The sequence below is a fragment of the Bison bison genome, unplaced genomic scaffold (genome assembly GCF_000754665.1).
Source record: "Bison bison bison isolate TAMUID 2011002044 unplaced genomic scaffold, Bison_UMD1.0 scf7180017864072, whole genome shotgun sequence".
Lineage (NCBI taxonomy): Eukaryota > Metazoa > Chordata > Mammalia > Artiodactyla > Bovidae > Bison > Bison bison.
The window spans coordinates 6,660,574-6,684,263 of NW_011494644.1; the positions used below are offsets into that span (position 1 = coordinate 6,660,574).

At 44.9% G+C, this 23,690-nt stretch overlaps 1 protein-coding gene across 1 annotated transcript in view; it reads left to right on the forward strand.

Moving 5' to 3' along the window:
• The window catches only part of PRKCB (protein kinase C, beta), a 476,951-nt gene that overhangs the window by 421,819 nt on the left and 31,442 nt on the right, over nt 1–23,690 (forward strand). The window contains exons 15-19 of the mRNA XM_010837422.1: nt 9,070–9,161; nt 10,968–11,030; nt 16,503–16,641; nt 20,850–20,930; nt 21,215–21,322. Of these exons, the coding sequence (XP_010835724.1) occupies nt 9,070–9,161; nt 10,968–11,030; nt 16,503–16,641; nt 20,850–20,930; nt 21,215–21,322 (483 nt within the window). The remainder of the gene's footprint in view (nt 1–9,069; nt 9,162–10,967; nt 11,031–16,502; nt 16,642–20,849; nt 20,931–21,214; nt 21,323–23,690) is intronic.

Here is a 23,690-nt window from a genome sequence, read left to right on the forward strand (position 1 = left end):
GGGGAATGGCAATCCCAGTTGTCATCCACAGTGCCCTCATCTGTGAAAAGGAGATGGGGGGCTGGGATTTGCTCTGTAAGACTCTAGAACCCTCAACCTCGAAGCCTTGCTAGCTTACTTCTGTCTTATGTCCAGATTCCTTTTTCTAGCTTATAAATTGTCTTCACTGTCATCATCACGTCTGATTTTAACAAAGACACCATAAGCACATACTACTGTTCACGCTTCCTCAAAGGAAGCCAACCCTCAGAAATTTGCAATGGCTCAGGTTACACGGTAAGTGACATTAGTTTCCATGGTGGCTCAGATGGTAAGAATCTGCCTGCAATGCAGAAGACCTGGGTTTGACCCCTGGGTCAGGAAGATCCCCTGGAGAAGGGAATGCAACCCACTCTAGTATTCTTCCATAGACAGAGGAGCCTGGGCTTCCATCCATGGGGTCACAGAGAGTCGGACATGACTGAGTGACTAACACTTTGATTTTTGACACTATCGGTAAGTGGCAGGTGACCTAATGCCCCTTCAGGTGTTCATTTCACTAGGAAAGCATCACCCACTTGTCTCACAAGGATATTATGATGATTGGAAAGACTTTAGGGTCCGAGTGATTTTCAGATTTAGGGAGCCGTGCATAAAGATGAGACAGAGGACTATTAGCCCAGCTCAGGTGAGCAGGAAAGCCCAGGAAAGTGGTTGTCATCACCTTCTGGAATTACATCTCCCCTGATCCCAGATTGGTGCTCTGGAGGTGGAGCCTGGGCTGGAGTAGCCAATATCCCTAAAGCCAGCAGCCCTGGAAGTCAGATCATTACTGCCAGTCTGCAGACGGTACTAATGCTTATTGATTCTGTCAACAAGTATTTATTTGTTGACATAAATGTGTCAGGACCCAGCTGCACCACTGGGAGGATGCATCCATGAACAGAAGAGATAAAAGTCCCCCATTCCTTTGGAATTTACATCTGAGTGGGGGAGACAGATAATAAACAATAATAACAAAAAATAAGGGGGCAAGAGATGATGGATGAAGACAGAGATGCTATTTTTGATTGGATGATCAGGGGCGGTGTTTCTGATAAGGATGACATTTGAGCAGAGACCAGAGCAAATGAGGGAGCTAGGCATGTGGATATCTCAGGGCAAAGTGTTCTAGACAGCAGGAAGAATGAGTGTAAACGCCCCAGGCAGGGACATGCTTGGCGTGTTTGAGGAGCAGCGACCAGGCCAGTGTAGCCCAAATGGAGTGTCATTTTGTATCTTGTGACCCAGAATTCCTTTATGAATCAGCTACCTTTAAAAAAAAATGACAGATCTAGTATAGCATGCTGCAGACTTGATATGTTTTTCTTGCTACAGACTTAGAATTGGGAAGATAAAAGCTTCTTAATAAAAGAAAAAGAATCTTGATGGTGGTCAGAATAGATAAAAGGGAAAAAGACTCCCCACCAATGTATGAAACAGTTTTTGTCATCCTTAAAATGATGCAAATTTAATTTCAAAAAACTTGTTTAGAAAAGCAAAGTTACATCAGAAGTATTCTTAGACAACTGGATTTTTTAAATCCTTGAAAAATATGCATGGCTCAATTTAACAGAAGATGTAAGATATCAAATTCTATTTAAGAGATTGTTCTAAATGTGTTAAAATTGGATTTGCACATGGAAAAGAATCAGAGATATAGACAAATCAAAACATTTATTTGATTTAGGGAGGTGCCTGTGGGTAATTGTCTTCATTTTGAATTTATATTATTTCAGGAGAGTCTGTGATAAAATACCTTAAAAGTGTTGAATGTACCACAAGGTGGCAAAAGTTAATACTGAAATTGTTGTTCACTCGCTAAGTCATGTCCGAATCTTTGCAATCCCATGGACTATAGCGTGCCAGGCTTCCCTATCCTTCACCATCTTCTGGAGCTTGCTCAAACTCTTGTCCATTGAGTTAGCGATGCCATCCCACCATCTCATCCTCTGTCTTCCCCTTCTCCTCCTGCCTTCAGTCTTTCCCAGTACCAGGGTCTTTTCCAGTGAGTTGGCTCTTTGGATCAGGTGGCCACAGTGTTGGAGCTTCAGCTTCAGCATTAATACACAGATGCAAAAGCCATCAGAAGGGGGTTGAATTTTCAGTGAATTGCTCATTAGAGGAACTGGTCTTAGGAGAATGGGGTTTAGGCCAATTTTTCTAGAAGTACAAAGGGATAAGTAGGAGCTTCTCAGTCAAATAAATCTAGGTCTGAGATTCCTGGCTGTGTGACCTCCAGGAATTCACTTAACAGATCTGAATATTGGTTTCATCATCTTTAAAGTGACATAAGAAGTGAAGATTAAAAGAGATGATATACAAAGTGCAGAACAAATAATAAATGAGGCTACCCCTTTGAGCTGTGCTATAGGGGCACCTGGCTGCCTAGGCACAAAAGGATTGCATTTCCTCCAGCCTTTTTGCTGTGTTTCCCAGGGACAGTTGTCAGCCCGGCATATTCATGCAATTTCCCAACTGCCAGTGGGCACAGGCAGTTGAGTCTCCTTAGCAAAACATCTATTTTAAATGTTTTCTTTTCAATTGAACATATGCACTTCTTTTTTTTTTTTTTAAATAGAATTAGATTTCATGAGTCATTGAAGGACAGAAGTTACTTCCTCCCCAAATTTGCTGTCGTGGCCCAGCAAGAACTCAGTTGCAAGGCATGCTGGGAGGGACGTCAACCCAGAATGCAAAAAGGGACAGGGAAGGGGATGAGAATGATTCCGCTTGTAGAGCTGGCCCCCAGTGACATGTCCGTTGAGCACGGAGAGTGTCTAAGGGGTCCTTGTAATTTGGGGTCAAGTTTGGGTTGGCACCGGTATCCAAGGATATGGTTAAATGTAAGGGTGTTGCCGTAGGAAGCTCTTGGCAGTAGTCTCTATGGTTGAGTTGCAGGAAATAGAATACCCTTCTTTCAAATTATCTGTTAAAAAAGAAAATATTGGAAAGAAACGACCGAAAGGCAGAACCTGAGCCTCATGAAGATCTAGAACTTCAAGGCTTTCTAGACTAAATCTGTTTCTTTCTCCGCGCTTTCTTTGTTTTTCCCTGATCATGGTAACATGGCTTCCATAGCCCCTGTTTGCCTATCCGCCAAATTCCCATATTCCAATTCAAACTCAGGAAAGAGAATCTGATTGGTTCAGCATAGGTCAGTTGCTTTATTCCTAGTCCAATCACCTAGTAATTGACTACTAGTTCAGTAGGAAACTTTAAGAAGGAGTTGTATCTACAGGGAAGGAATAGTTGGTGCTCTTGTCAGGTGGGAGACAGCATCTTGAGGCCAAGGAGATCAATTGGGTTGGAGCAGGACATAGCCTGCTGCTAACAGTACAAATAGGGTGTTCAGTGTCTCCAAAGAGAGGAAACCGGAGAGATAGGTGTCTGGGCCTTAGGCAGCTAAAGCCATCTAAGAATCTTGAGTGCAGGAAAGGATCCAGGAATGCAACCCAGGCATACAGAGCTGGGGTGGGTAGGAATGGACACAGCCTGCTTCTCTACCCTCTTGATGGTGACCTTTGTGTATTCATTCAGTAATCAAAGGTCCATAGAATTCCAAGGAAGAAGAGAGATGGCCCTAGCCCCAGTCCATGGGGTCACAAAGAGTCGGACACAACTGAGCGACTGAACTGAACTTGAGAACTTTGCTTTCTATGTGGAAGGGCAAAGCTTAGAAAGCTGAAAATACAGTTAGAGGAGCATCAGATTGCATGATTATGATAGTGATTCTTAGGCTACAGAATACAGAGGAAATAAGGTGTCACACCCTCATATGAATGAGGCTCCACCAGTTTGCATGGACTCCGTGTGCATCATCTGTTACATCTTTGCAAACTGTTTGGAGGAGAAGCTGTTCCTGTCCCTTCAAGAAGGCAGAGGAAGTTTAAGTAACTAATGTAAGATGTCAGAGTAAGCAGGATCTCTAGGACTTGCACTCAAAACAAGCTCATGCCACAGCTAGAGCCCTTAACTGCACAGCTTCTTGAGAGAAACAGATGGATCTCTACAGTAAGAGAACAGTTTACAGGCAAGATTGATTCACTGACCAGCTTTGGAAAATCACTCCAGATCATTAAATAGATTAACACTTACTGCAACTCGCCTTAGAGAGGGTACACGCTTAGAGTTGCTCACGTTGCTGACTTTCTCTGTCCAGGGTACCTTATGAAAAGTGGCAGGGGTCCTCCTGGCAGTTACATGGGCCTCATGTCACATCCCACTTTCAGCTGACTTAGAGGAACAGTGATTATCTCTTTAAATGCCCTGCCCTTTCCATGACCCCCCTGGTGAACTCTGCACATGCAGTCCAACCATGATTTTATTTTTTATTTGGCTGCCCTGGGTGTGAGTTATGGCGTGTGGTATCTAGTTTCCCCACCAGGCCCCCTGCATTGGGAGCGTGGAGTCTTAATCGCGGGACCACCAGGGAAGTCCCTCGTCATCATCCTCATACTCACACGCCAAATTTGAGAAATGCTACCCAACCATTTTGCATGCTGCAGTGACGGACAGATATTTAATTTATTTACTGATTGAACATGAGAGGTCATGGGGAAAGGAAATTTAAAATTAACTGGAGTCGTTTCACGCTTCAGGGACAAGGGCAGTGTGTAAATGAAGAATCACCACAATAACGAGGACAATTAGGGAGGAACACTTTGAAAGTTGAGCAGACTGGCTAGTTTGAGGGGAAAGATGGTGAGCTTGCCTTTCAGAGCCTTTAATTGGAGTTGACGGTGGAACACCCACGTAGAAACGTCCTGTAGCCAGCTGGAGCTGACTGGAGCTCAGGAGAAAGGGAGAGGGTAGAAACCGAAGTCAAGATTCATCAGCCTAGAGCAGTGAGAGTTGATGTTTTGAGCTGTGACAAGTCCTCTTTGGAAAACAGAGCAAGTAGCAGGAGCCAAGCCGGACTTGGAGTCCAGACTCAGTACATACTTTCTAATGTCCACGTAGGAGATGCCAGCAGATAGGTCCTGATCCAAACCCACTGCACGTGACTAGGAGAAAGATCTTTAAAACTTTGGAATAATTTTATAGAAACAGTAGGAGAACAAAGTCAAATTTTAGGGCATTATTGGGGGGGTGCGGGGCGGGGGTGGGGGGGAATGGGCTTCCCAGGTGGCTCAGATGGTAAAGAATCTGCCTAAAATGCAGGATACCCAGGTTCAATCCCTGAGTTGGGCAGATCCCCTGAAGAAGGGAATGGCTACCAATTCTGGTTTTTTTGCCTGGAGGATTCCCTGGACAGAGGAGCCTGGTGGGCTTCAGCCCATTGGATCACACAACTGTGCAAACTATCTATGGGGGGAAATAATTATGCTAGAATTAGAGGTGTTGGTTGAAGGCCATTTCATGAGCTGAAGTCCCCAGAGCTCGCTCTCTCTACCTGTCGTGCAGTTTCTCTGAACACATCGTACTTGAGATGATGCTTTGAGTTAGTCATGTATTTGTCTTAACCAAGATTCTGAATTCTCTGAAGGCAAGACCTGCATCTTATCAATTTTGTTCCTTTAACTCCTGATACTGTGACTTACAAAAATAAATGTTCAGTTAAAGTTCTAAAAAGTTCACTTCCCTGCTCAGGATGGGCTCTAGGTCGCCTTTGGCAGTGTTTTCTAAAACGAATCTTCCTTGCTCTGGAGTGGGAGATGAACTTGGTGGTACAGGGACGTTTGTTTCTAAAATAAGACATTTAAGGGATTGATGTACCAAAAGCAGACTGGTTATAGTGTAGAGTCAACAGAGTCCAGGTAGGCATTTATTTTTTTTACAGAGGAAACAGTGACTCTCCATTTGTGAATTTGATATGAAGTTTTAAAATTTTTAAGTAACTGTGTTTAAGTGAAAAAAAAAAAGGTGAGTTAATGAAAAAATATTTTAAAATAAGTAACTTTTAGTAAATGAGTTAGATGATATACTCTGTAAAGATCTTAAAGTGAGAAGACTGAAGTTTGGGTGGCTGGCCCCACCCTGCCTTGCTTGACTCTCCTTTTATAACTCCATGCACTTTACTCTCCCTTGCCAGAAGTGTTGTTGATGTTGTTCGGTTGCTGAGTCATGTCTGACTCTTTGCGACCCCATAGACTGCACACCCCAGGCCTCCCTGTCCTTCACCATCTCCTGGAGTTTGCTCAGACTCATGTCCATTGAGTCAATGAGGCCATCCAACCATCTCATCCTCTGTCGCCCCCTTCTCCTTCTGCCCTCAGTCTTTCCCAGCATCAGGGTCTTTTCCAGTGCGTCGGCTCTTCACATCAGTAGCTGTAAAATCAGGGGCTTCAAGTGCTAGTGATCTTTTTTTCACAGTACACGTCAAAATAAACACGGAACTATAAAGGTAAAACCATATGCATCCATAGCCCACCTAAAATTATCTCCCTCCCCATTTAGGAAATGTTGCTATTTGGAAATTTATCTGGTCTCCCCACTTGCCTGGGGAATCCTTATTGTCGGGCACCGTGGATCATTCACAGCAGCATTTCTGGCAGTAGGAGAGCCTGGCATACAGTGGGCATCATTAAGTATTTGCTCGGAAAATGAAAGGACAGCAAGATGCCGGCCGTAACGTTTAATAGCTGAAGCGCCGGTGTACCAACACCACACTCGATACAGTTCAGAGACGACAGATCTCAGGGTGGCCCCACATACAGTTTGAGGTAGAAACAGACCACAGAACATGGCATTATCCACCCTGGAGTTCTCTCCCTGATGTTGGGATTCTAACTAATGAGTTTGGGGGGCGGGGGCAAGTTGAGTTCTTTCAAGCAGAAAGCAAGCTCCTGAAATCTCTCCCTCACTTACTTCTCTCTCTGTGGCCGATGCCATCTGCTAGTTTTAAAAATAATTTTTAAAAGCAAGTGTTTTGGTTCTCTTCAACATGTAGCAAAGACAGATGCTATTTTTAGGCTTGTTTTCTATCAAAAAAAAAAACCCCTAAGAACCAGGGGCTGGGTGTCGGCAGTTCTGGCTGACTGTCTCCACTCTGCCACTAACTTGTAAGTGACCTTTTTGCAAATCTCATATGCCTTGGACACTTAGAACAGAAGTGATAATTCTGTCTCTCATTAGAGATGTTGAGAGGGTGAAGTAGCATCGGGGTGAGAAAGTCCTACGATAGTTCAAAAATAATTGATTAACCCATACCCCTCCCTTGTGGTCTGCCAGCTTTTTTGACACATGACTGGATTTCTATATCCCCTCCCTTCTCCCCTGGACAGAGAGCTCCCAGACGGAAGAACACACCCACACATCCATGCAATGTATGGGTGAGAACCTTGCACAGGAAGCTGTATAATAAGAGGTTACAGGTTTAGAAACCAACCTGCCCAGGTTCAAATCCTGCCAGAAATGGTAGTCCTTGTCACATTGAATTGTTTAGAGAGATAAAAGAGATAAAATATATAAAGCGCTTTGTCACATAGCAAATGCTCACAAGGTGGTAGCTTTATTGAATGGCTGTTATTCTAATTATTGTACACTCAGTATACATTTGACAAATGCACATATGACTGTTATGTATAAGACAAAGTTCCGTGCACTGTAAGGAAGATTTTGTTTTTTAATGGTAGATTAAACCTTTGCTGTATGGCCATCATTATGTTGTTGTTCAGTTGCTCAATTGTGTCTGACTCTTTGCAACCCCGTAGACTGCAGCACGCCAGGTTTCCCTGTCCTTCACTACCTTCTGGAGTTTGTTCAAACTCATGTCCATTGAGTTGATGATGCTATCTGACCATCTCAACCTCTGTTACCCCCTTGTCCTCATGTTTGAATGCTTTATATATGTATCTACTCTATAGGACAGGTGAATCATGGTAGAGATAAAGCTGGAGGTTTGAGAGGTTAAGTAACAGCAGTTACACAGCCAATAAGGGATGGCAAGAGACTTGAAATCCTGTATTGATTTCATAGGGACCCTTTGCCCTCCACACCACTTCTCTACTAACTCCGCTCCTGGTCTAACAGCCCCGCACAATAGTCACTTCATGACTTTTGACAGTAAATCCGTCTTTTAAATTGGCAACCCAACCACCTCAACATATAAATAAAACCCAAACACATATTTCACAACATGACCAGTCTGGAAGCCACACACAGGATTTTTACAGTATCCTGTTGGTTACAGAAGTCAGTCCAGTTCGTAGAGGGAAGGGACGACACCAGGAAGTGAGCATCGGCAGTGAAAACCACCGGAGGCGGCGCGGCATGGAGGCTGCCTCCCACGGCTGCCTGTTACCTGTCATACGATTGTTCACTTAGTGGTCTTCACCCTTTATTAAAATTAGCTTTCTCTGAAATGATGGCCATTAAGTCTCAAGGCTGATGTGCTGATTGTATTTTCCAGGACAAACGAGAGTAAATTTAGCGTTATTAATTTTTTCCTAATTATTTATTTTTTTTTACCGTGCTGGGTCTTCACTGCTGCACGGGCTTTTCCCTGGTTGCGGTGAGTGGGGGCTGCTGTCTAGTTGCGGTGTATGAGCTTCTCATTGCGGTGGCCTCTCTTGTTGCGGCTCCAGGGCGGTAGAGCACAGGCTCGGTAGTTGTGGCGCGTGGGCTGAGTTGCTCTGCGGCATGTGGGATCTTCATGGATCAGGAATTGAACTTGTATCTCCTGCACTGGCAAGCGGATTCTTTGCCACTGAATCACCAGGGAAGCCCAGTGTTATTCTTTTTTTCTTTAATTTCAGAGACTTTTCTGGTGGTCCAGTGGCTAAGACTCTGCGCTGTTAATTTGAGGGGCCTGGGTTCGATCCCTGACTGGGGAACTAGATCCCACATGCTGCCTCTAAGAGTTTGCATGCCACAACTAAAGACCAGCACAGCCAAATAAACAAAAAGATTTTTTAAAAAATGTCACGTTCTCCCTGTGTTCACTTGTGTACTTTCAATGGCACAAATGCTCCATTTGGGGACTCAAGGCACCTGCCCTGTCGTTGAGTCCTGGGGGTTTGGATCATAAATCTCAGCTATTACCTGCTCTCCATCTGGAGCCCAAGAAACTCCAGAAGGCTGACTTTGTTCTTTGCTGTCTCCTCCCAGGATCGCCTGTACTTCGTGATGGAGTATGTGAACGGCGGTGACCTCATGTACCACATCCAGCAAGTGGGCCGGTTCAAGGAGCCTCACGCCGTGTAAGTGGTGCTGTGCTTTTTCCCTTGGGATGAATGAGTGGGTGGTTAGTTCCTTTGGGTTTTTAGCCAAATAAGAATTTTAAATATCTTGGGCTTCTTCTTTAAGAGAAATGCGTGGCCGGGACAGAGGGTGTTCTGCTGAGATGGGCTACTTGTTTCTTGCTTAACACCCGCTAAGAGCTGGAAGCTTGAAAACCACAGCTATTTCTTGACCTCCACGTTTTGCCCCTGGCACTTAAGGAAAGCCCTAAAAATTCCTTGGGGAGTGTCGTTGTAGGTTTTGAGTTTTCCTTTGCGCATATTGGTTGAGAGCTTACCATGTGCCAGGCTCAGAGATTTTAGAGACTTGCTCACAGTCACAGAGCTCGTGTGAGGCAGACCCAGAGTTCTGACCCAGATCTTCCCTGCTCACGTTCTTGCTCCATCTTAGCTGTCCTCATTCCAGGGAGATGAAAGCTCAAGCTGCATAGTGACTACACTCTGTGGCTCTTGGAGTGGGGAGACTGACTCTGGATTTTTGGAAATCTGTTTCCCCTGCTGAGTCCATTCCATCACCTTCAGCACACAAGGCAGCCAGTCTCTTTTGTCTGGAACACACATTTCATCCTGGGTCTCCCTGCGGTTGGTGAATGGGAGCGTGGCAAGTCACGGGATCAGCAGTGCTAACCTCTCCTAGGGAGGTTGTTGGGCTCCTACTGTCCCTCCAGAAAGCCCCTAGGGCTCACCCAGGGCCCCATCCTGTCCTTGCAGAGGTCTCCTGGCGCCCGTGCAGCTCAGCCTTGCCCGCTCTCCTCCCCCCTGCCCAGAACACGAGCACTGATTCTGGGCGGGTTACCATTCCCATGCTTCCAGGTCATGCCATTTGTGTGTCTTGGTACAATTCTAATGGGCTGCTTAGAAGTAAAAGGACTTCTAACATCTAATTGACCACTGACCTTTATTCCATTATCATATGAGACATTGTCAGGACACTTTACAGAGTTCCCCAAAGCCCTGCCCAACCTTTACAACTGGGCTTTCTGGTTCTCCCCAAATCTCTCTCTTAGATTTTGAAACTGAAAAGCTAACACTTCAGCCAGATGCTGTTTCCAATTCTGGCTGTGCTATTTATTAGCTGTGTAACTTGGTCAGGGTATTTCCTGTCACTAAGCCTCAGTTTCCTCATTTGAGGAACAGGGAGGTAATTGTAGCACCTCATTGCTATTGAGTCACTCAGTTGTGTCTGACTTTTTTGTGCCCCCATGGATTGTAGCCCACCTGGCTCCTCTGTCTGTGGGATTTCCCAGGCAAGAATACTGGAGTGGGTTGCCATTTCCTTCTCCAGGGGATCTTCCCAACCCAGGGATTGAACCTGTCTCTTGCATTGGCAGGCATATTCTTTACCACAGAGCCACTACCTTATAAGGTTATTGTTAAGATTTAATCAGATAATAACCTGAAATGATACAAGGTTAATGGTAAGCCTTCAACAGATGTTAGGTATTGTCATTGAGATATTTTAACTTGTTGTCATCTGAAACAATCCTTCTCTAGCCAGTTCATCATATCCTGTGGCTTCCTCCCCACTAAAAAGTTGCTGAACCTCTGCCCACCTCATTTGGTCCTTAAAGCAGCCTCATAGCTCTCTAAACCCTGTTCATCCGTCTAGACTCCCATACTTTGTTTTATGAGCTGTGTGGTTGACCATCCATGGTGAGACATTCATGCCCTACACCCAGTTCAATATTGTATTGAATTCTGAGAGTTGCCGGGCATATGGTGTCCTTGAGTTTCTCCATTGCGTTTTTTTTTTTTTTTTAATTTCAGATTTTACGCTGCAGAAATTGCCATCGGTCTGTTCTTCTTGCAGAGCAAGGGCATCATTTACCGGTAAGCGAACACTGCTGTACTTTCCATCTCTCGGCTCCCTCAGCTCCTCCCTTCCCTGCCTCTTTCTTTAACTGCTTTTAAAATTAGAATCCATGGTGGGGGAGGAATCCTCCAGTACTAACTTGGGCATGTGCTCTGCCAGGCAGCATCGCCCACTGCCCTGGCAAAGTTTGGGCAGCTTTGTATGATGATAGAAGATCTTGACGGACTCTGCCTCCAGAGATGGTTCAGAGCCTCATATGTGAGACCATTTGCTCCAAGAGGAGGAGGCTAACCACTGGGGACCCAGCACATCCTTCTCTTCCCCGTGGACCCCACATTTGGGGAGCAAGCAAAGACTCTTGGCTGGCAGAATGTGCTGGATCATATTATTATGAAACAAATCTCTTTCTTTCTTTCTCTTTCCTTGTTTCTCTCCCTCACTTTCTTTCTTTCTTTTTGTGCTATGTAACTACAGTTTGGGAATGGATCTCAGAGTAGCTTGCCCTGAAAGACAGGATTAAGTTCAGGACTTGGCATTTGCCCGTTTTTGGAGGAGCAAGCGTATGATCATAGTCGGATGAGTCATCCCACTTTATATCTCATGCAAGGCAGACTGTGGAGCCTGGGGCTGCTATTTGTCAGTGAGTCCACGGTGTATAATTCTTATACCACATGGATGCAAGCATTCCAGTGCAGGCTTGGGCTGGTTTGTTATACAAGGGAGGCTGGCATGTGGCATGGGGCTTCCGAAGGATGCTTGCCCCGAGTGAGGGTCTTTTTAAAAGATCTTGAAGAGTCATCAAAGTCCATTTGATTCACTGATTTGATAAACATTTATTGAAAGCCCACCATATCATATACTGGCCTCTACTCTAGGTGGGGGGATGCATTGTGAAGAAAACAGACAAAGGCCAGCCTTTGTAGAGCTCAGATTCCAGTGGTGGAAGACAGATCCCGTAAATCATAAAAATGCTGTCTGTAGTGAGAAGTACTATGGAGGGAAGTCAAGTAGGGGAGGGGGCTGATGTGGGCTGGGTGGTGGTTCTTGCCTGACATTCCACAGAGAGCATGAGATTGGGGTCTGAAGAGTTAGGGAAGACCCTCGGAAGCCTGGTCTTCCTAAAGCAACTGAAGGACATGGAAATAAAAGGCATGAAGAGACTAGCCTGGTGATCTCAAGGCAGAAGGTGGAAGTGAGGCTGCGGGCCCTGGTGGGATGAGGGATGGAAGATGAGGGGCCTTGCCAGAATCCTGCAGAGTCCTGGGGCTTTTTTTTCACCCCTTGAGGTAGCAGGTCCTGAGTGCATTGAGTCCCCACTCTGCCTGTGTGCTCCTGATAACAGAGGAATGAAGATCAAGAAGGAGAGTGGCTTTACCTGGCACAGCCCTGATCTCAGTAAAGAAATAGAAACAGCGAGTAATCATAATAATTTCAACTGTAAATAGTGTAGTCATTCTACCCATGCTCACCCTCAATGAACATGTGTCACCATGTATGCATGAAATGGGACCCGTGAAGCCTCTGATTCCCCCAGTTTCCCCTTTGACTGTCATAGTGGGAGCATCTTGTTATACTGAATGTAATTCTGGTGTTGAAAGGTACGCATTATCTTCCGTATGACATGAAGACCCCTACATTCAAGTTGATGACTTCAGCTGGTGCTTAAACCAAAGAACAGGGGATCATGGGTAATTGTTCACTCTACACGATTTTCTCCTTACGTGCTGACATTTGAACCTGACTCCTCTATGGGATGGGCTTCCACCAGAATAGAATCAGGCACTTAAGCATTGCTGAGAAGATAAAATAAGGGACTATAAGTTTATTGGAAGAAAACTCAGTCCCAAGGAAGGGACCAGGACAGGAAATGATTTGAGTTCTTGCCAACAGGGCTGGGATTCAAGGCAAGGTTTCCAATATATTAGGGAACTAGACTGGAATCTGGGATCCATTGGTCTAGGTCATAAAATCCAAAGATTAGGATTCTAGGTGCTAGACCATGCCTGAATGCAAAGCTTTTTCTCCTAACTCTACATTGTTCCTTTCCTCCTCCATTATATTTGTCATCCTTTTAAGCCACTCACCCTCTGAACCCCTTTCATTTGTGGGTAGGAATGGAATCCATAGCTTCCTCTAAAGATTTAACACACCAGATACTTTTGCAGCCTCCCTATAGGAAGAGCAAACACACAACTCAGGCTCTGATGCTCGTCACATTCACTGAAGACGTTGAATCGGAAGTTAGTGACCAAGAAGCAGAGCCTGTAGAATGGAGAGTGGATGTAGTCATCAGCTATGTCTAGTTTCCAGAGGTGTGAGAGGAAGTGGTTCTTAGGAATAGCACCCCGAGTCCAGCATTAGGGCTTCATGGAACAAGGGACAATGTCTATACCCAGTGGTGACATCAGTGGCATCTTCACTGGGTCATTTCTGTGCTGGTTAGTCATTGTTCATGGCTGCATAGCCTCCAAGTCTGCTTTGCCAGCCTTTTTGGAAATTCTCAGAGCTCCCCCAATTCCTTCCTAAAAACTCCTTTTTTTGGTTGAAATAGTCAGAGTTGGTTTTTGTTGCTCACAATCAAGAACTTCGGTGGAGACAGCAATTGATAATCAAATGGAAACTGCAGAAAATTTACATGACAGAAGATAAGTGGTTTTATAAGTTCACAGAGATTGGTTTTATGGTGGCAGAGTCTTTTTAGGGGCTTCCCTGATGGCTCAGCGGGTAAAGAATCCACCTGCAGTGCAGAAGACACGGGTTCGATCTCTGGTTTGAGAAGACCCCCTGGAGGAGGGCATGGCTACCCACTCCAGTATTATTGCCTGGAGAATCCCATGGATTGAGGAGCCTGGCAGGCTACAGTCCAAAGGGTCGCAAGGAGTCATACATGACTGAGCGACTGACCACACGCACACAAAGTCTTTTTAAATGTTATAAATGTCCTTCTTCTTCATTTGGATCTCTGGTTATTTTAACAGCTTTTAAGTAAAGAGGATGAGGACTCATAGTAGATTTGTCCTCTCTGAGGACCGTGGCTAGAGATGTCGGGCGAGGGGAAGATGAAAGACTTCCAAACTTAGTGTCTGATTTATAGATCGCCATCCTTGGAACGTGTATTGATTTTGCTCTTGATGGAATTGTAAACATGAAGACATCTGGCCAGCCCCCTTTAGAAGCATAGATGAGGATTCATTACATTAAACAAAAGAATGGAGTGGACTATCAAAACATTATTATGTGACATTATTATGTGACAGCTTGCTCCAGCCCCATGACCTGCTGGCTCTTAGCACTTGAAGCTCCTTTTCTATAATAGACGGAGATGTCATCACTTTTGGGGTTGCCCCAACTGCCTGTTTAGGGGCATGTGGTCAGGCTGAAGGAAATGTCATGGGTCTCTGTTAATCAAATCACATGCAGACGTGGTATGTTTATTGTTTCCGAGTCTAGCTTTTCTAAGTTCTAAGCTAGCCTTCAGAGACCACTGTGGCTTGTAGAGAAGCATGAAGGTTGGATGTGGGTAGTACCATGGACAGCACTAGAGATCCTAGGATGTTGCTTCTGTTGATAAACAGTGGAGTGCAAATGGGCTTCCCCTTGGATGAAGAGACCTCACAGACACAGATAGGAGATGCCAAGATATATTTTCAGGTTGTATTCTTTTAGTAGAAAATATATTTTCAGGTTGTATTCTTTTAGTAGAAAATTATGACAGCAACTCGATTGAAATGAACTTTCGTTAAAAGAGGCATGTTATGGCTGACATTGGAGAAGGCTGTGGCACCCCACTCCAGTACTCTTGCCTGGAAAATCCCAGGGATGGGGGAACCTGGTGGGCTGCCGTCGATGGGGTCTCACAGAGTCGGACACAACTGAAGCGACTTAGCAGCAGCAGCAGCATGGCTGACATAACTGAAAAGTCTAGGACTGAGGCTCAAATGATGTTATGAGCATTTATTCGCTCCCTCTGAGTTCTGCTATATCTATAGTAGCTTTCTTTTCTCTACCTGGTGACCTCTTGTGCATCTAGACTTAGTTTCTACCACCCGAACAATCCTGATGTTAAAAGAGTTCATCTTTTTCCTAATGGTGCCAGCAAAAATGTTGGGGCTGATGTTAATGTTCAAAGACTTTGATCAGCTTATATGGGGTTACATGGCTCTTCCTAAACTGTGACCAGAAACCGTGATCCACTGTGACTAGCAGGATGGAGTATTTCCACTGGCCAGGACAGGCCCACATGACCACTCCTGGAAGCAGGAGTTAAGATCAGCATCACCAACTTCATATGGCTTGAGAATCAGGGAAGCTGTTTCTTCAAAGAAATATTAGGATGTTCTTACCCCAAGATACTAGAATAGGTGGAGCCACAGATGTCCACCAGCAAGCAAAGGCGATTTGAGGGAGAGATCTGAATTGAATGGTAGATTCCTTAACCTCTGAGGAAGTTGGATTTCTAATGGGATTGAGGAAGTCTGGCCCATAGATCATACCTACTCATGGGTGCTGAAACACCCAAGTGATGACTTTGGAATCAGTGTTAAGGGAGGAGGAAAGTGTAATGATATTGTAGTCATCAGATATGCTGGAAATGTGCAAGGGTCCCCAAACATCAAACTCTCCCCATCAACACAGATGAAATAGAATGAGAGTGGAGCCTGTGTTGTTTAGGGCATCACTCTTTGAAGGTGACACCTTCCTGATTCTCTGTTACAGTAACCTCCCCCCGTTCCTGTCCGCCTCATCATTCTTTTTATTTCCTTCATATCATTCATCAGAAGCTACAAGAAGCATGCTTGTAGATTTGAATACTTGGTAATTGACTTTATCCCTCTACTAGAATTTAATCTGAATAAGAGCAAGATGCTTGATTATCTTGTTCATAATATACTTATCTCCAAGCATAGTGTCTGTCACAAAGTAGGTGGGCAACAAATATTTTTTGATTGGAAATCAGTAGAAACCCCTGGGTTCATGACCTAGAAACTGGCTTAGGGGAGCTTGGGGTACTTGGTGGTAAACAAGATGATCTCAATCAGTTTTTTTTTTTCTTCATGCTCTTCAGAGATATTTTTTAAATGATAGTTTTGTATAAAACCTTCCTATGAAATGTAAGGGATCCTGATGTTGCAAAGGTCAACTCTAGAGATGCCCCCAGATAAAGGACACTTCTGTGGATGCTCTGCCCAGATGGAGGAAGCTTCTGTTTTATTTAGCTGTCTGTGGATCGCTCTTCTCAGAGTTGCTGTCTCATTGCATCCTCCCGAGACACTTGGCACAGTTGCCGCTGCAGGAAAAGAGAAGCACAGAGGTTTGCAGACCCTCGTGTCTCCCTGCCAGATCATAAGCTGTTGGAGGGTAAGGACTGGGTTGTACTCACTGCTGTGCCCCCACCAGGCATGGTACAGCGTTCTGCCTGTAGTGAGTGGATGTTGGTTGACTCAAAAGAAATAGCATTTAATTCAGCCCCTGAATCTGTGTCCCCACAGTGACCTGAAACTTGACAATGTGATGCTGGATTCCGAGGGCCACATCAAGATTGCTGATTTTGGCATGTGTAAGGAGAACATCTGGGATGGGGTGACAACTAAGACCTTCTGCGGCACCCCAGACTACATCGCCCCCGAGGTGAGCTGACGCCAACCCCTCAGGCGTGTCTGCGTTGTGCTGATGTCCTCCCTGAGCCTTAGGTGGGAGAGGTCCTAGGGGTACCAGACAAGCAGGACCTCAGGCTGGTCCATCTCCTAGACTAAATCGTTCCTTTGAGATCACACATGTAAATTAACTTAGCACACATCCCAGAAGCACAGACCCAAAATACATCAAGGTTTGGGAGAAAATTTAAATAAAACTCAAAAGAACCATCCACCACACATCAGTAAGATTCTTCGTCAAGCTGCTGTGGCTCATGGCCATATGATACCTCCTAATTATGCCACTGAAACGTGTGTTCAGGGGAGACGGAAAGGCAGAAAAGGAGTAAGAGAGAGAGAGATTGATTCCCGGGACAGATGTATGACACAGGGTCCGTGTGTGCATAGGTATGAGGTAGTTGTGCTGAATCCTAAAAGACTCAGCTTTTTTCTTCCTGTGATTAAGATATAAATGAAAGTGTGAAGATTTATTTTAGTGCCTCCCCCTCCCTTCCCAGAGGAAGCGGTCAGTTGCAGAATGGATTTCCCCAACGTGTCATGGTACAAAAATTTGTGCCAGATGATAGCCTCCCTTTTCCTCTGAATTGGTGCTCAGGAAGGTGGCATCCTGCAATCTGTTACTGGATTTTTATGGAAAGGAACTGCGAGCTTGGCATAGAGTCTTGGAAATGGACATTCTCGAATTCCTCTCTTCTTGACTGTTAAGGCTTCATATGTAACAATGGTGATGGGAGGACCCCTGTCACTAAGTAGCTTGGCACTAAATTGAAAACCTGCCTACTCTGTTACCAAAACTCTTCCTCTTTTAGGAATCTAGTTTGCAACATACACACACACAGACACACAAACACACACCATACTCGGAAGGATATGTCTTCAAAGTCCTTTCTTTGTTGCAGCACTATTTTTAATAATGAAAAATAGGACACAGTCTCAGTAACTACCAGTGAAGGAAAAGAGTTGCAATTCATATTAAGAAATATTATGCAACCGTTATAAAGATCAGAGCACACCTGTCTGTACTAACTTGAACAGTGTTTGTTAATCAAGGGATGGGCAATAGACTGAATGATTTACAGTATGGAATACTATGCTGTGCTTAGTTGCTCAGTCGTGTTCAACCCTTTGCGATCCCACGGACTGTAGCCCACCAGGCTCCTCTGTCCATGGGATTCTCCAGGCAAAAATACTGGAGCAGGTTGCCATGACCTCCTCAGTGTGGAATACTATTAAGCCTCAATTCAAAAAGTGAATGAGATGTATATGCAGATATTGAAACATTGTTGAGAGGAAAAAATCGAGTTACAGAATGATAAATACAGTATGATGCCATTTATGGTAAATAACAATACACAGAACACTGCTATATGTTTCTTACAAGTATGTAGATATGCGTGCAGAAGTATAGAAGATGCATGAAGATTCCAGACTGGTTTTACAACACTGGTTACCTCTGAGGATAAGGCCGTTGTAAATCTTAATCTGTATACCGTTTTATCTTTGCACAAGGCAAATGTATTTGTGTATTACTTAAGGAATTGAAAAGTAATCCTTTGAGCACTTAACTCTTTATTAGGACCCAATGGCGTTTTCCCTTTGTGACATACATTGCTTTATTATCATTGTGTTAATTAGTGAGGATATCAGATACAGTTCCTTGATCTGCTGTGAGTTCAGTGATCTCTGGTTCACAAGGCCTGCTGCCCTTTACCATCACCTGGGGAGTTTTTGTTATTTTTTAATTAATTAATTTCCCCCCCTCCACACAGCACGCAGGATCTTAGTTCCCCAACCAGGGATTGAACCCTTGCATTGGAAACTCAAAGTCTTAACCACTGGATGGTCAGGGAAGTCCCTGGGGAGCTTTTAAAATGGGGATGGCCAGGCATCACCCTAGATGAATGGAATCAGAATCACTGCAGCATGGACCCCCACATGTGTGGTTTTCAAAGATTCTTGGATGCTGGTAAAGCCCCAAGTTGTGTTACGGGGGAAACTGCCTCCTCCTCCAGCCTGCAGCCCGCAACCTGCTGGTGGGAGGAATAAACTGCAGGTCAGGTTTCCCCCTGCTTTGCCATTAACTAAGCCCCTCGCTTCTGGCAACTTCTTTCACCTCCCAGGCTCTATTTCCCTTTGTAAAAGGATTAACTTGTTAGGTTGTCATGAGGATCAAAAGAGACACGAAGTACTTTAAAAGTGTGAAAACACTTTCAATAAGTGTTCTCACAGAAAGCTTTCCTTCATCCATTGCAAGCAGTTCTCCTCAGAGGACACTTGTGATTTCAGGGCAGATGCCAAGGTGGGAGATGGAGGTGGATAAACAGACTTCTAGCCAAGCTTTATAACCAAGCTTGCTCAGACACATTTGTTGAATAAAACCCACTATCACTGAATTAGAGAACTTTCAAGTCATAGCTGACATTTTGAGGGCATAATATATGAGAGGCATGTATTTCTCTTTCATCCTATTAAAACTCTGTGACATAGATATTATTATACACTTGGTTTTGTAGATGAAGAAACTGAGACCTAGAGACATTAAGTGACGTCACCTGGGGTCACAGGCTGGGCAACAGCAGTCAGGATTCCAACTCTGGACTGTGTGGCCCTCAGTCCTCAACCCCTTAACCTTTGCCGTATCACCTTCTAATACCTTTTTTTTTTTTAACTTTTTATTTTGTATTGGGGTAGAGCCGATTAACAATGGTGTGATAGTTTCAGGTGAACAGCGAAGGGACTCAGCCATACATATAACATGTATCCATTCTCCCCCAAACTCCCCTCCCATTCAGGCTGCCACATAACATGGAGCAGAGTTCCTTGTGCTATATAGTAGGTCCGTGTTGGTTATCCATTTAAAATATAACAGTGTGTACATGTTGATCCCTAACTCCTTAACTAATCCCTTTGATAGTTCGTTTTCACCCCTATATCCTAAGAGGGGGCTTCCCTGGTGACTCAGAGATTAAAGCGTCTGCCTCCAATGCAGGAGACCTGGGTTTCGTCCTTGGGTCAGGAAGATCCCCTGGAGAAGGAAATGGCAATCCACTCCAGTATTCTTGCCGTGGACAGAGGAGCCTGGTAGGCTACAGTCCACAAGGTTGCAAAGAGTCGGACACGACTGAGCTACTTCACTCACTCACTTCACTCACATCCTAATGGATGGTCACACAGCTGTTCTAGGCTTTACCATGCTCTGGCAATTTGGTCATAAGTATGAAAACCTTTAAAACTACATATACCATTTGATTTACCAGTTCTCCTCCTAGGAGTTTATCTTAAGGAAAGAAATTTGGACAGATGTCCACATATCTAATTGCATGGAAGAAACCTAATCAGTTGGGTATTGATGAAATAGATTTTGGTATATCCAACCAATGGAACATTATGCAGAGGTGAAAAAGCTGGTTATGTTGATGTACAGATATTAGCATGGTAATTCTAAATGAATAAAATGCTGTATTAAAGTTCCATATATTAAAGTATTTATGTAAAGTACATTCATACACACAAAGTTTAATATATATTAATAGACAAAAATCTAGAGGAAAATAGACCAAATATCATCATAATGTCTCTCTTGATAAAGAACTGTTTTAATTGTATTCTCATATTATATCTATATTTTAAATAAATAATAATAACTGCTATTACATTTTTTAACTTAAAAATTTTTTAATTGTGGCAAAAAAACACATCACCATCTTAACCATTTCTAAGCATACAGTTCAGTAGTCTTACATATGGTCACATTGTTGTGTAAATGTTATTACTTTTATCGTGAGAAAGAAAGACAAGTTTTCTCCTTTAAAATGCTGTGCTGACTGTATTAAAAATTAAAAATAACCGTACTAAGTGCTTTGAAAAGGCAATGTGACATACACAGATGCCTTCCCCGCCTGCAGGTATCTCTGTAAAGGATATCCATCTTCTTAAGGTAAAGAAATAGCTTCGGTGGACACTGGACTCCCTGTTCACTCCTTTAGACAGAGGCCCACATCTGGAACTGTGACGGCCAATTTAATCCTTCACAACGGGCGGGTGTCAGGCAAAGGAAGAACTCTCCCCCTACCCCCGCCAGCCCCAGGGATGCTCCACTCTTATTGTAAGAGAAGTGTATATTCATTCTCAGCCACTGCAAGAACCTGCACATCTCCCTGACGGATGCCTTCTGTTTTCCAGATAATTGCTTATCAGCCCTATGGGAAGTCCGTGGATTGGTGGGCATTTGGCGTCCTGCTGTATGAGATGTTGGCTGGGCAGGTAATTGAATTTTAAGTGACTTGTAAGGAAAGTCCTCCTCCACCCCCATCCTCGTGGTTTCTTTGAGAGTGTCAGCCGGATACCAGCTCACAGCTCTGAACCTCTGTAATTTCCATGACCTTGGGGTTACCCTCGTCTATTGACCCTATTTCCTTATCCTCTTCCTGGAAGCCCTGGGTATGGCTTGGCTGTGGACCCCAGGGAGCTGGGCACGCTGGTTTGGGGCAGTTGGTGGGGGGTATAGTTCCTGCAGGACTCCTCCCACCCTGCGCTCTGCTCCGCAGGCACCGTTTGAAGGGGAGGACGAGGATGAACTCTTCCAGTCCATCATGGAACACAACGTGGCTTATCCGAAGTCCATGTCCAAGGAAGCTGTGGCCATCTGCAAAGGGGTGAGTGAGCCCCTTAAAGCTGGCAGCCAGGACCACCACCCACAGGGGTGCAGGGGTGCGGGTCGTGCCCTGCACAAGGATGCTGCGCCTGGGGCGGGGGAGGGTAGTGGAGGTCAGACTCCACCCCTGGTCCATTGGCCAGCCTGTGAGCCCGGAACAGACCTGCTGCCTCCCAGAGGAAAGGGAGCTTTCTTCTAACTCACACAGAAACACCATAGAGGCCTGCCTGCAACAGCATGTGGCTGGGCTCCAGGCTCTAGGCCAGCACAGAGGAAGGCTTATGGAATGAATGAGGTGGGGAGCCCAGAAACTTTGCCAAAGAGCTGGAACCCGGGGAAGGTACCCAAGAGGGGTACGACATGACCGGTCAGCCTCACTCAGTGCTGGGGCCTACGAGTTTAGTTAATAGTAAGAGCGTGTGCCTTTTGTCCTAAGAAAATAATCACAGTATTGAGTTTAAGGGATCCGCTAGATAAGTTGACCCAAATTGAGTGTCTCCCAACCCCTACTCTCCCCCTAACCCACAAATGACTGAAAAGTTTGCAAGTTTGTACATAGTGATGTATGCAAATTTACCTGTGAACAAAACAGGACACCTGTTTTGGGTAAGGATTGCTTGGTTTTGTTTTTTGTGTTTGGCCAGGACATGCTCACAATGACATGGGTGAATACCTGGAGACCAGTGGTCCTCCCCGTTGGCACCATCAGGATGACCTGTGGTGCTTTTTTCAAAGGCACACACCTCAGCCTCCCCCCTAGAAACTGAGTTTAGCATCTATCTGTACTGTGAAAAAGTCACCGTGTTGCTTAAAAACCACTGCCTTTTATTATTCAAATATGGTAAGTCTTCAACTCTGATGAAAGAATGAAAGGAACACTGTGAGACCCCAGAGAACAGGGCTCAGGGATGCTGCCTTTATGAAGTTTTCCTTCCCAGCAGTCAGCAGTGCCAGCACGGCTCAGGGTTGGAGCGTGCCCACCTGTGTGTCCGGATAAACCAGGGCTGCTGGTTCTAGATCCTCATGGTGTTTGCAGATTTCTCGTTACCCAACCCAACTCTGCCCTTCCTAACCCATCACATGGCATGTGAGCTGGCCTGAGTGAAGGAAAGCTGAACTCAGGAGGTTTATAACACCTGGGCCAACCTCGATCTAGAAGCACCTTGTCATGCCGCCTGAATTCCCACTCTGAGAATCACCTAAGCTTGTGTGTCAGCTGCATAGGTTAGGATGCAAATATCCCTGGGGAAGACATATGTGAATTCATCTCAGTCCCTAACATCTCAAAATTTATAGTTTGAAAATAGTTTTCGTAGGTATGAGGCAGGAAGAGGGAAGGGGAGGTACAGGGCGTGGAGAGGTTCATGTGCTTGCTTAGTCACTCAGTCGTGTCTGACTCTTTGTGACCCCTATGGACTGTAGCCCACCAGGATTCTCTGTCCATGGGATTCTCCAGGCAAGAATACTGGAGTGGGTTGCCATGCCCTCCTCCAGGGGATCTTCCTAACCCAGGGATCAAACCCAGGTCTCCTACGTTGCAGGCTGATTCTTTACCGTCGGAGCCACCAGGGAAGCCCAAGAATACTGGAGTGGGTAGCCTATCCTTTTTCCAGGGGATCTTCCTGGCCCAGGAATCGAACTGGGGTCTCCTGCATTGCAGGTGGATTCTTTACCAGCTGAGCTGTTCATGAGAAGCTTAAACAAGGCCCTTGGCAAAGAGAGGGCATAGAACAAGGCCAGGGCAAACCCCTACAGTCATCATACAGGATGGGGAGAGAGGGAGAGACTGTACTGGAAGCCAGTCTTTCCTTCAGATAAGAATGTGTCCTCTCCTCTCCTGATTTTTCTGGGCAGAAATCTGCATTTGAGTTCAAGTCTGAGCATTATTAACCCTATGACAGCCGGGAAGTTGTTCCACCTCATCTGCAGACTGGGGATACACATATGGGACTGCCCATGCGATCAGGGTTCTCTGATCAGGAGATGAGTTGATACAGGGTGGGGAGAGAGGGAGCTCTTAGTTTGTTAAATAGTTACCAACATTAGAGAATGGATATGTGGACACAGGGAGGGAAGAGGGTGGGGTGACTTGGGAGATTAGGATTGACACGTATCGCTCCCATGTGTAAAACAGATAGCTAGCAGGAACCTGTTATAAAGCACAGGAAGCTCAGCTCGGTGCTCTGTGATGACCTAGATGGGGGTGGATGGGAGGGAGGTCCAAGATTGAGGGGATATATATGTCTACATATAGCCAATTCTCTTCATTGTACAGCAGAAACTAGCACAACTGTGTAAAGCAGTAATAGTCCAATAAAAACAAAGAAATAAAATCACCGGAGGGAAAAAAAAGAAAAATGGCGACCTTT